The sequence below is a fragment of the Mastigoproctus giganteus genome, chromosome 10 (assembly GCF_048544385.1).
Source record: "Mastigoproctus giganteus isolate SK-2022 chromosome 10, ASM4854438v1, whole genome shotgun sequence".
In the NCBI taxonomy this organism is placed as follows: Eukaryota; Metazoa; Arthropoda; class Arachnida; order Uropygi; family Thelyphonidae; genus Mastigoproctus; species Mastigoproctus giganteus.
Window position 1 is genome coordinate 86716710 of NC_143584.1, and position 14284 is coordinate 86730993.

The window sequence follows — 14284 nt, forward strand, 5'->3', positions numbered from 1 at the left end:
GGGCGGCACCTGGAACGTTAGTTCATCTCCGCCTCGTTAACTTATACAAATATACAAAGATTAAACTGTACAAAATAAAACCTCAACAGATTGAGGTAAACACAGATAATTTCAAAGTAAACAATGAAAGTAATCTTATGCATATTAACATAAAAAAAAAAAAAAAAAGTTCAAAGAAAATAATTAAGGATAACAGTACCCATTCAACTGACAAAACTTTGCACAATCCCGGAAGCCTTAAACAAACCTTAAAAACAGTTGAGGTTAAATCCAGTAAGTCCTGCAGTCATTAGTAGCAAAGTCACAGTTAATCACCAATAACAAAGTCACAGTTAATCACCAATAACAAAGTCACAGTCAGTTAACAGCCATCCAAACAAAGGAGCACAGGAATTTTCATCGCCAAATTCAGTTTCAGTTGTAGGACACTTGTAGAGTTTCAAAAAAAAAAAAAAAAAAACAAACACGACACACACACAGAGCACAAGTCCAGAGCGGTAGATCTTGTTGAGAAAATGGACGTCATTGCAGTGAAGGTGAAGAGTCTTGAGCTGAATTTGAAACATTCGCATGTGTAGTCATTGCAGAAAGAATTGCGAGCCTTTTATTGAAGGTTGCCTTAGCAAAATCCTGAAGAGCGCGGTAACTCGTGGCATTTGATACAAAATTAGGTTCCAATCCTGATGAAAAGTTGGGAATTGCATTCTGCAGAATTACTCGAAATTCATTGTATGAGGGACAAGAGTACAACACGTGCTGCCAATCTTCCACACCGCCACAATGGCAGAGTTCCATAGGAGACAAGCGAAATTTAAACAATTTCTTATTTAATGATCCGTGTCCTGATATCAAATAGGAGGTAAACAAGTCAAGGCTAAACCAGACTGTAGATTTTTTATCCGTAAGAGAGTCAACTTCAGGAAAAAACTTACGCGTTACACTGCCCAGTGTTGTGCCATCCCACCTACTCTGCCACAAGTTGATCAACTCTTGCCAAATTCTTTGTCGTTCAGCTTTAACATCGACTTGAGTGTTAATAGAAATACCAAGGATCTCAGTGGGAATCTGACGTTTCAGGCGATAACATAAGCCTCTGAAAATTACGTAGAGATCGAGTGGTAACGTCCCGGCTAAAACCTGTAAAGCAGGTGTTGAAACTGTTCGACAAATCTTCAAAATACAAAGTAACATTGTACGCTGGATTGTCATCAATTTTGATTGAAATTGTACAGTCCGCACCCTATGGAACCAAGCGCCAGCAGCATAGGTAACCATAGGGAGAAACACAGAGTTATAGTAGATTCTTAAACATCTTCTAGAAAGACCACACTCAGTTCTAGAAACTCTGACAAGAGCGCCGGTGAAATTTCTGATCTTAATTCGCAGATTGGATAAATGAGGGAGAAAGTTTAACTTGCTGTCAATAGTTATTCCCAAAAGTTTAATTTCCGTTATTAGAGGTATTTGTCTGTTGTTTATTTTAACTCTTGGTGGTCGACGAACATCCAATTTAGAGCCAAGGATCATAATTTTTGTCTTGGTAGAACTAATTTTTAACTTATTTTCAACTGTCCATTGTTGAAGATCAGATAGAACTTTCTCAGCGGATATTTCAATAGAAGACCTTGAATTTCCACCAACAAGGACTGTCAAATCATCCGCATATGCCATGATCTTCACGTTGTCAAAAGTTCGGGTAATCCAACCTTGCAGGACAAAGTTCCAGAAAAGTGGTCCCAAAATGGAGCCTTGAGGACACCCTCGATAGACCTGACGCAAAATTTGACTGTACTTAGATCTGGCGGTGATAAATCTGTTAGAGAAATAGCTCTTAATTAGAAGATAAAGTTGCTGGGAACATTCGGCATGACGTAAACGTTCGAGGGCACTTTCCCACCAAAGGGAATCAAAAGCACCCTCGAAGTCAATAAAGATAGCAAGAGTATACTTGAAACTGGAGTGTTCAACAGAAGAAATGAAGTCTACAAGGGCGTCCTCGCAGGACCTTCCAGGAGTGAATCCGTATTGATTAGGCGCAATTAATCCCCGTTCCAATAACAAGTTGTTTAATCGCAGGGCAATTAAACGTTCTAATAGCTTACCAAGGTTGGCCAATAAAGCTATAGGCCGATAAGACCTCGGTTCCTGGGGGGGCTTGTCAGGTTTCCTAATCAGCTTGATAAGGGCTGTCTTCCACAGATCTGGGAAAGTCCCAGCATCTAAACATTTGTTGAAAAGTTGTAGAAGTATACTGGGCTTAATCTTGGCGAGCCGTACTATAAAGGTACTCTCCAGCATGTCCATCCCTGGGCATTTCTTAACTTTCACTTGTTTGACAGCTGTGTCCAACTCGATGGCACTAAAAGCCTCAGTCTTAATTGAAGAAACGTACAGAGAGTTGGCAGAACGAATATTAGTGTGAAAATCAGAGTCGGAGCTCACATTGTCCTGTAGAAAAAGATTATCTAGAATAATATTTACAGAATCCGTCCAGTTAGTGGTCTCCAGACCATTGTATATGATCGATCCATACACTTCTTGTGTAAATAATTTATTTCTTACAATTTTATAAAGTAGCCCCCACGGGTCTGCATTACCAGAGTTGTGCACAAATTCTGTCCAAGTTTGCTTCTTCCTGGTAGCAATTGCCTTCACATAACGTTTCTTGAGATCAACGTAATTATTATAAAAGATGCGAACATCAGCCTGAGACAAATGACGATTGCGCTGATAGGTGCGTCGAGCGTGGTGGACCTGTTTCCGAAGCAAAGATAATTCTGACGACCACCAGGAACAAGTTCTGGAATTGACACGTTTTTTCCTTGATGATTTATATGATGCATTAATCAAAATTTTTTGAATCTGTGTCGCAGCTTCAGACACAGACATGGCGTCAAAATGAGAGTTAGTCAGTTTGGAGAAATCAGCATTTACAGAATGTTCAAATATGTCCCAATTAATGTTATTAATTGAGAAGCGAACGTACTCAGGCACACAGATACTCGAATCTGAGGGAGGAGAAGGTATGGAGACCGAGAAAGAAATTGCTCGATGGTCACTTGTTGTCCAGTTAGGCTGTACAGTCCAATCGTTGATAGCTAGATTACAGAAGGAATTTGAGAAGGTGATATCAATATTTGATTCTCCAGAGAAGCTGGAGAACGTAGTGAACTGTTGAGGTCTGTTAAAAATCTTCATATTATTATTAATAATAAATTCTTCCAGTAATTGCCCTCGAGCATCAGAGCGAGCACTAAACCAAAACTTAGACTTGGCGTTTACATCCGCTGAAATAAGGACATTATGAGGACCCAGAAAATTCAATGTGGATTCTAAATAATTTAATGAGTTATTTAAGTCTTCAGATGGAGGGCAGTACATTGAGATGATATAAAAGGTCATGGTAGAATATGTGACAAGGATACAAGTTGCAGTTTGGTGACAGAGACCGTTAATGACAGTTACATCAATTTTGTCGTTTAATACAACAATACAAGTCTTCGGTTGCTGGTGAGTAGGTTGGATTACTCGGGTGGAAAGAGAATAACCTGTGATCTTTGAACAATCTCCCATTCGCCCTTTAGCAAAATATGGCTCTTGAATAGTGATGATGTCAATTGAGTTTTGTTCTGCTGTTAATCTAATCTCGTCCGAAACAACTCTAGAATGATGCCCGTTGATCTGCATAAATTTCAGATTAATAGACTGAACACTAGGCAAGTTCGTACTATTAACATCACCAGCAGGGGAATTATTTACACTATATACACTGGAATTGGGTGTGTTACTCATGGGCAATCCTCAGTCTTGCTGTTTCCAAGGCCTTTTTGTAGACAGGACAGTTGCTATCTCTCACCGAATGGTGAAAGTCACGTTTTCCTCTCTTACAATTGATACACGATGGCTCTTCGTTTTTATTAGGACACTCGTTAAATACATGACCACCCTGCGCACAGTGACTGCAAGACGGGGACTCGCGCGTGCAGTACTGAGCGGTGTGACCGTATCCCAAGCAGTGAAAGCATTTCGTCACAACAGTATAAGGTCTGTGTCTATGGGAACTCCAGGCAAGAAATATGCGCTCCAGAGTAATTATATGTTTGTAAATCTTGGGAGAAAAACTAACAGCCCAGTTTACAGATAAATTTGACCTTGCTTTAGTTGAGAAACGAAAGAAAGTTCCGTTCTTAACCTCCTCAATTGTAAAATCCGAATCGCCAAGATTTTTGTTATATAAATTTTCAAGTATCTCGTCACGTGTCAATTCCTTTGGGACATCATAAATCAGTACAGTGGGGTTTCCCTTTCGAGGAACACCTGAGCTGATACCTGCAGATGTAAAAGACTCCGAGGAGGACAAACACTCTAGATCTGCTTTAGAGGCCGTTTCCAGCAAGACTCCTTTGTTCCTCACTAGCCTAAGAGACTTGATCTTAACATTTTTTAAATCTGATTTAAGAGTTTTAGCCACCAATGTCTTAACGTCAGCACTTGACTTACAATCACTGTTTTCAGAAGCTCTAAGAATTAAGACATTGTCAGGTTTCACTTTAGGAACATTTGCAGCGGAACTGACAGCATCAGCAAAGGTCCTGACAATAGAAGTGTCAGTAGCAGTGTCTTCCTGCAAAGTTGAATCATCCGTGACAATCGGGGAAGGGGACGCATCATGTCTTAATGTAGGTTTGTCTGTAGAGGAACTGTCACTAACAGATTGTTTGGCCAAACAAGCCTTATTTGTTGTTGTTATACCGGAAAATGTATTTATAACTCTTTCCAAAAGATTGGTACGTGTATTTATTTCTATGTTTAGGGCCTTTAGCTTTTCGTTCTCTACAAGGAGATAAGTCGCAACAGTCTCCAAATTGAGCCATTTATCCATTATAGTGTTACCTGATTGCTTGGTAATCTTGTTGCCTTCATAAGAAAGGAAGCTGGAGAGATCCCGTCTCATTTTTGCAATTCTGTCGTATAAAATAAGAACATTCTGTCCCGGGTCGCTTGCCTGAGCATTTGTTAAATTATTTTTCTCCTCTGCACCTGCAGTTCCAAGTTTATTACTCGAAGGGAGCTCCGTCTGACGTTCTTTGTCAATAGTTGATTGTGAAAGAGAATCAGTAACAACTTTTGAAGATGAGCTTTCCTGAGAGGCAATAGTCGGTTCCAGTGATTGAGTCAATGGCACTTGAGGGGTCAGAGGTGTTGAGATCTCACCAAGAGATGGCAACGGAGAAAAGATATCAGCTGCAGTAGGTTGTTTATCATTCATGTTAATTGAAATCAGAAATATATGCGAAGAGCAAATTTAATATCTAAAAGTGATGACACTGAGACAAAAGAAGAGTTTAACTTGAAACCTCTTCAGTCTTCGCGGGGTCCAGGAGAACAGACTCTTCAGGTCAAATTTTTGCAGTCTGGTAGCTGATCTTGGCATAAAATGGGTGGTGTGCTGTACAGATCTTTATGCAGATGGTGAAAATTTGCGACGCATGCGTGCTATTGAGACAAGCACTGCTGGCACTGGGTAAGTGTAAGAAGGAAGTAAACTCCGGAGGCACTAAACGGTGTAACTGGTAGCTTCAATGCGACGCCCGTCCAAGGTCACGGAAGGGGGTAAACAGCCCCAGTCAAATTAGCAAGATAGAGCTGTGGTGGTCGGGCAAAGGAGTGGCCACCTCCCAAAAGCTTCAGCTATGGCGCCTAAGCTGAGTGACCAAAGAACAATAGCAGCGAGAAGAAAATGGAAGAAACTCGAAAGCGAGCTCTAATAACACAAAACTATGCTTACCAACAGAATCCTCAAGTTGTAATTATCTATTTGGTAAAAAACTGCACTTTTAACACGAAATAAATCCATAGTTCTAACATGATAATACAGGAGCTAAAAATAACGTGACCGTCCGACGACGTACTCGTAAGAACTAGCCGTGTTTTTGGATAAGAAAGGGGGATAGCTTACTAAGAGGCTGTTCTGATAATGAATGCATTATTAAAAATGCAGGAAACTCAGTCGCAGAGGAAATGGTTTTTAACCTCTTTGCTTGCGAAGAGTCATGTTCGTGCTCTGTGTCTAGCCGACTGCTTGTCGGTTCTAAACAAGGAAACATATTTTGTTCCATCTTGGCTCCTTTTAGCCCCTGGCAGATGAACTTTTCTGCCAAGGTTACCGGCCCCGCCACAGGGAGGCAGGAGCAGTGCCTGGAGTGACCAAGCGAAATTAGTAGGAGTTAGTCTATTAGATGCGAAAAATAAAGAAAGGTTACTTTCCTTCCTTGCTCTCTACCAGTACTTTTGATATAAATTAAAGTATTTCTCAAAGAGAGGAATGTAAAAGAGAACGCAGAATTCACTTATCAAAAAGTTGCAGCGAAAGCACAAAGAGAAATCGCTCAGTCAATCGCTTGGCACCCCGGGCCGCAGAGAGTGGTAATAAATGGACACTGCTCTAAGTGGATTAATGTTATTAGTGGAGTCGCCCAGGGTTTGGTACTGGTCCCATTGTTGTTTTTTGTATTTATTAATGATATCGACGGAAGTATATCAGGCTTAATGTCCAAGTTTGCAGACGATATAAAGGTTGGCAGGATTGTTAATTATAGTAAAGACAGTATGCTACTGCAACAGGATCTAGAAAAGTTAGGTAGATGGGCTGAGAAATGGCAACTGAAGTTTAATATTAACAAATGCAAAATACTGCATATGGGTAGCAGTAACCCAAGAGAAACGTACCAACTGTGTGGTACTACACTTACGGAGGTGGAGAATGAAAAAATGGAAGTAATTGTGCAGTCAGATATGAATTTCTCTGAGCGGTGGAGATGGGCTGCCAGAGCAGGTCATGGAGTTTTGTCAATGATATATAGGAATTTTGCTAGCAGGGACAAGGAGGTGATTATACCTTTGTATAAGGCCTCCAAGACCTGTACCCAGTACAGGTGCAGAGGCTTCATTTTTAGGAAGGATGTGGAGTTGCTAGAACGAGTACAGAGAAGGGCAATGAGATTGGTGAGAAGAAGAAAGGGGTTGCCTTACCAGGAGAGGCTTATATTCTGTAAGTTGCAACATCTGGAGAAGAGGCACCTGCAAGATGATCTGATTGAGGTGTACAAGGCCTTGAATGGTTTGAGCAGGCTCAATGCTGATGGCATACTTCTGCTTGCTCTGATTAAGAACCTGAGGAGGAATAGATTCAAACCAAGGAAAGACACAGTTGTAGAATAGATGTGCGGAAGTTTACCCTTAGCCACTGGATTGATTGCTGGAACAGACTTCCTTCTGTTGTTGTGGAAGTTGATAGCTTAAATAAATTTAAAGCTGAACTAGACAAACATTTGGAGTGACCGGATTGGTGAAATGAAGGTTTTTTTTGTTTTTTTTTTTATTTATTATTATTTATTTCTTTTTCTTTTTTTTTTTTTGGCTGATGCTCTATAAGCTTGCTTTCTTGCATCATATGAGTCAACTAATGCTAATGCTAATATAAATATTTAAATATATTGCTGTAAGATTTGATAAATTTTTCTATTCACATGTCCAGCATGCTTCTGTTTTGCCAGTAATTTGGAGATAAGCAATATTATGCAATTCTAAAATAGCATTTAAAAAATAATAAATAAAAGAAACTAAATAACTTAGCCTTACTTGCAATAAGAAGAAGTCTTTCCCCTTCAACTTGTTCCATAGAACTTGCAAATTCAGTAGTAGCTAAGCAGAGATTAAGGGCTTGACTAGTTTGACTAATTATTGTTTGCTGAGCAAATACTACTTCTTGTAGAGCCTATAAAACAAAAAAATTTCCATCCTTTTTATTCTGTATCCAGTTCTCTTAAAAACTAAGTAGTAGTAGTAATGATAATAATAAATTGTAAAAGTCACTTCATTGGGCCTGCCTACCCACCCAAGATCAAAGTGATGGCTGAGGCAAAGAGTGGTGCCATCTGGTGTTGCTCGCAATAAATACCACCCACCACCAGATCCAAAAAAGTCAGATTCATCACAATAAAACAGGTGGACTTGTGCATTAATGATGATTAGTAGAAATAGTGAATATGCTGCATCTAGCGTGGCACAGGATAAAGTCAGTCACGTTGAACACATAGGCAAAAGAGTCTGAGACAGTCTGACCCAGATGACAGTGGAGCAACTAGCACTATCTCATACATGGCTGCCGCAATTGAAGAGCAAGCCCACCCAACCCAACCAAGGAAGTGCTTCCTGCACTAATGACCACCCAAAAAGGAAGAATCCAAAGCACAATGTGGAGCATTGATATGAATACATTCCTCATGAGAGCATACTATGAAGAGATGAAGCTAGATACAGACATGATAATGTACAGGATGAAACTACACACCAAGTGGTTGGAACAGTTCCTGACTATTCAAGTCACTCAATAGTGAAAAGCAGAGATGGAACATTGTCATGAAGAACCTGACATGCAATCTTGGAAAAAAATCAAGCAGGATGTGAGCAACTAACTATAAAGAATACACATACAATCGAACCAGAACTGGAGAGGAGCACCAAATACAAGAACTACAACTACAATTAGACAAGATTTCAGTTACAGCTCAGACTCAGCATGGTTTTGTTAAGGGAAAGTTTTGCCTGACCAATCTGATTGGATATAATTATGTGGTTACAAAGGAACGGGATGCAGGGAATAACTGTGATATCATATACGGTCCATTCCAGTTATTTGGGACATATCGGGACTAGTGCATTTTGGCCCGATTAAGCAGCTGCCCCAATTATCCAAAGTTTCACGTAAACAGTTAAAATTACAATGTACCCCCCCCCCTTTACAATTGGTTCACTGTACAATCAAATCACGTTACGACAACCTCAACATAAAACACCGTTCACTATACAATGTGCAGTAAGCGCCGGTCATTGTGATCACGTTTGTGAATTGAATTTTAATTCTATTAAACAGCAATTCTAATTAGTGAAAATAGGAGGAATATATATAGGCCTGACTTAGCCCAGTGGTCAGGAGCGAGAGTGCATAGCATGCGTTCCTTGAGTGGACCGGGGTTCAAGCCCGTAACTACTAAATACAATAAATATTTGTATTGATGATTTATTGTAAACTTTACTGACTTGGTTGTCGTGCGGGAGTATAAACAGAAAAAATTTATTATCCACAGGCTATAAAAGCAAAGATATATTAAGCACAAATTTACCCTTTATTACCTTACCAATTAAGAAATTAAATGATACGTGAAAATCGGAAGAATATACGTGATAATCGGAACAATTAATACATACTGTAATATGTACATACTAACTAGTTTATATTTCTGTTCACTGACATTTGTGGGTGAGGGTTAAAATTTAAAACAGTAAAAAGATAAGCAATCAATAACAAAGAACGCGGCACACACACACACAAGCAAGTAACATAATACGTGCAAGTGAGAAAGGAGTAACGAGTTACAAAGCTTTAAAAACAGGAATGAAGAGATCTGAAAATTAATTTTTTTTTATATAATTGAAGATTTCATGGAAGTGTAAACATATTTCACCATAATAACCCACAGAATTCCAGCTGTCGCTATATTCTCGCAAATTCAGTAAGATCGAGTTTACTGTCCGTTTATGATAACTTTCACTAACAGAAAAGCCCAATAAACAGGTGGCTGCTAATTGTTTTTATTGTTTTATGGTTGTGACCTCCAGAATTTCAACCTAACCATGTGGTACCGTCGGAGACAATCGTAGAGTAATCTCCAGTGCTGCGGTCTCCTGTCCCGATTAAACGGCATGCTGTCCCAATTAAGCGAAGTAAACCCTGGCTATTTTCTCAATTGGTTTCTGTTTTTTAAGATTTGCCCCAAATAAACGGCTGCTCCGATTAACCGGTGGCCCAAATAACCGGAATCCACTGTATTTGGATCTTAGAAAGGCTTTTGATACTGTTGCACATGAAATACTGCTGAACAAATTGGAGCAGTGTGGCATTGGAGACAAATTGCTGCTATGGGTAAAGGGATGGTTCAGTGGGAGAAGACAGTGGTAATCAATGAACACAGCTCATCGTGGACTAATGTTATTAGTGGAATCCCTCGGGGTTCAGTGTTTGGTCCATTGTTGTTTTCTATATTTATAAATATTAATGATGGTATATCAAGCTTAATGTCCAAGTTTGCAGATGATACGAAGGTTGGCAGGGTTGACAGTACACTGCTGCAACAGGATCTAGAAAAGTTGAGCAGATGGGCTGAGATGTGGGCAAATGAAGTTTAACATTGACAAATGTAAAGTACTACATATGGGAAGCACTGACCCCCAGAGTAACTTATCAACTCTGTCGTACTACACTGACAGTGGTAGAGAACGAAAAGGACCGGGGAGTAATTGTGCAGGCAGATATGAAGTTTTCTGAGCAGTGCAGACGGTCTGCAAGAGTAGCTCACTGTGTCTTGTCAATGATATGCAGGAATTTTTCTAGCAGGGAGAAAGAGGTGATTATCCCCTTGTATAAGGTAATGGTCAGGCCACACCTTGAGTACTGTATACAGGTCTGGAGGCCTCATTTTAAGAAGGATGTAGAGCTGTTGGAACGAGTACAGAGAAGGGCAACAAGATTAATGGACGGAACAAAGCAAAGGAAGAAAGGCTTATGAAGAAAGGCTTAACTTTTGCAAATTATAGTGTCTGGAGACTAGGCACCTGCGAGGTGATCTGACTGAGGTGTATAAAGTATTGAATGGTTTGAGCATGCTCGATGCTGATGGGATTCTTCCTCTTGCTCAGAATAATCACCTGAGAGGGCATAAATTCAAATTGAAGAAAGACAGATGTAGGATAGATGTGCAGAAATTTGCCTTTAGCCAGCAGGTAGTTGACTGGTGGAACAGACTTCCATCCTTGTTGTGGAAATTGATAGCCTAAATAAATTTAAGGCTGAGCTGGACAGGTATTTGGAACGAATGGAGGGGATGAAATGGGAGCGTTTTTTTTTTTTGGCTGATGCTGCATAAGCTTGCTTTCTTGCATCATATGCCTCTATTAATACTAACACACAGCACCTGAAGTGGAAACAGACATGGTCGCAATATCCAGAATAGGAGAAGAGTGGAAGTAGGCCCTGGCAGAATTCGAGGGCATGGACCACACAAAGACTCACCTCATACCGAAACAGAGAACCAACAGAATCCTGTGGCAAGTCAGAGACCACCTCAATTGGCAAATAATACCGGATTTCCTCAATAACAATGAAGCAACACGAGACACGATCCGTACCTCCATTTATTGTGCCGCTGTAGCAGCCATAAGAATGAATGGAAGAGAAATCCCAAGACCAACAGAAAACAAAACACAAATACAAGGAACCACCAACCTGGGAAAGAAGGCTATAGCATAAGATAGAAGAAATAACAAGGACAGCACCCAGAGGAAAACTGACAACAGGATATTTGATGAAAACCCAGCGTCTAGCATGCAAGCCTACAGAACAAAGAAGGCAATGGACCCCTGCCACCAGAAGGCACTTGATGAGTTCTAGCGCAACCTGTGGAGCAGAGATGTTAGCCAAAAAGGCTGTGCCCCTTGGACAGATCTAGAATGGAAGAAAATCAAGGACTTACAAGAGATGACAGAATGGGAGATTTGGAAGAAAGAAATACAACAGTCAATCAGGAAGTGCCATAACAGGCACACTCCAGGAACAGATTACATCCACAATCAATTACTAGAACAAGAAGTTCAGCCACATACACACAGGCACATAGTGGAGCAACTCACCCAGATAATAAGGTAACCTGACACAATCCCAGTCTCTAACTCAAGGAATCGCTTATCTGAAGGCTAATGACAGAGACACCACAAACACAGGAAAATACAGACCGATCACCTGTATCTCAACAATGTACAAGATCCTGACCAGCTGCATAACCAAGATATCAGACCACTTGGAAAGCCAGAACATTATAGTCAAGCAGAAGAAAGGATGTAAACAGATGAGCAAGAATGCAGAAACAAATGACCACTGACACGGCAGTTATGGAACAAGCCTGCAAGACACAGAGCAACTTGTACTTGGTCTATATTGACTACCGCAGGGCCTTTAACTCTGTGCCCATAGCTGGCTGATAAAGAGACACTGAAGATCTCCCAATCCTATCCAACACTGAATAGGATTCAGTGTTGGATAGAAGGAACCATGGCAAAATAGAGTGGCAGCACCATCAAGGTCAAGAACATCACGACCACACCAATCCCCATCAGAAGAGAAATCTTCCTCAGAGATGCCCTGAGCCTACTAATGTTCTGCTTATTTTTTAACCCATTGTCCACTATGCTCAATAACAGCAAGTATTGATATACCCTGAAAGAAGAGAGGAAGAACCTGTATACCCTCTTTCATCCGATGCACATGGATGACAAAAATCTCTGTTCTGCAATTGAGAATCATTTCCAACAGGTACTCTGGCTCACCAAAGTGTTTAGCACTGACATCAGAATGCAATTTGGCCTAGACAAATGCAAAACCCATGGATTGCATCAAGGACATCCAGTCAGACAAAACTACCAGCTGATAGAATAATTTTGATATCGTATACTTGGATCTTAAGAAGTCTTTCGATATTGTTGCACATGGAAGACTGCTGCTGTACAAAGTGGAGCAGTGTGGTTTTAAGGGCAAGTTGCTGCTATGGATAAAGGGATGGCTGAGTGGCAGAAGACAGAGAATGGTAATCCACATATCTACCCTGTAACTCCCCACCCCCCATATGTTTTCTGAGCAACATATGAAGAGGAATGCCATCAGCATTGAGCTTATTCAATCCATTCAAAGCCTCAAATACCTCAATCAGATCTTCTTGCAGGTGCTGCAATTTGCAGAATGGGTCTTTCTTGGTAACAGAATCATTTTGTGTCTGCTCACTAACCTTGTTGCACTTCTTTGCACTCATTTCAACAGATCCATATTCTTCCTAAAATAAGGTTTCCAGACCTGTATGCAATACAAGTGTGGCCTAATCATTGCCTTATACTAGTGGTTCCCAAACTACTGAGCTCTACAGACCCTTTCAAAAATCAAAAAATGTTTATGGACCTCTTCAAAAATCAAAAAATGTTTACAGACCCCCTATATATACACTGAGTGATCACTGAATTATGACCACCTCTATAAAAACTGAATGAAACCGCTGACCATGTGAGGTATGAGAGTGCGGAGTTAGTTGACCTACGTAGCATAGATAAGGTGTCAGTGGTTCAAAGGAAGGAAGGATTTATCGGACTTTGATAAAGGACAGATTGTGGGTGCTCGACAAGCTGGTGCCTCGATTTGCCAAACAGCTGAACTGGTGGGGTGTTCGAGAGCCACTGTAGCTAAAGTGCACCAGGACTGGCATCAAAATGGTCAAACAACGAGCTGACGGCAAAACTGCAAAGGTCAGTGCCATGTCCAATTACTCGTACAGGCGCAGCACTGCTGAAGAGTTGACTACCCAATACAACATGGGCCAACCTGGAACAATATCTGGCATGACCATGCATGACATGCTTGCACATATGGGCTATACAAGCAGACGACCCCTGTGGCATCCTCTCCTAACCATGGTTCATAGGCATAAAAGACTCGCCTGGTGCAAAGAGCATGCAAGTTGGACGTTAGAAGACAAGAAGGTGTGCTGGTCGGATGAATCACATTATTTACTCCACACCGTGGATGGTCATCTACAGATTTGCCGTCAACAACACGAGGCTCTTCATCCATTATGCATGGTATCAAAAGTGCAGGCCGGTGGAGGCGGTTGTATGGTGTGGAACATATTGCTGACGGTGCACACCCCGCTATGTTACACTTTTTCCCGAATGCCAATGGTGTCTTCCAAGATGGCAATGCACCGAACCATAGGGCACTTGTTGTGCAGGAATAATTTGAGGAACATAGACTGACTTCTGACTTCCAGCATATTGAAGGGCCTCCAAACAACTCCACAGATATCAATCCCATAGAGCACTTGTGAGACACTATGGAAAGGCATATCAGCCACCTGGATACACCAATCACCTCCATACCTGCATTGCTGACCACATTACACACAGCTTGGTTGGCCCTACCTCCCGAACGCTTCCGACTTCTTTTGGAATCAATGCCACGTCGGATAGCTGATGTATTGAGGGCAAAAGGAGGACCTATGAAGTATTAAGTAGGTGGTCATAATTCAGTGATCACTCAGTGTATAATCATATGTTTCTTTCTGTGTATATATATATATATATATATATATATATATATATTGTTGCACTTCTTATATATATATATATA

The 14284-nt window shown here is 40.7% G+C and overlaps 1 protein-coding gene across 2 annotated transcripts in view; it reads right to left on the reverse strand.

The window, feature by feature from the left end:
* LOC150079136 (uncharacterized) overlaps nucleotides 1-14284 on the reverse strand; it is a 381717-nt gene that overhangs the window by 172916 nt on the left and 194517 nt on the right. For both annotated transcript variants that reach the window (XM_090382718.1, XM_090382717.1), the window contains exon 11: nucleotides 7642-7777. In XM_090382718.1, coding sequence (XP_090238844.1) covers nucleotides 7642-7777 — 136 coding nt within the window. The remainder of the gene's footprint in view (nucleotides 1-7641; nucleotides 7778-14284) is intronic.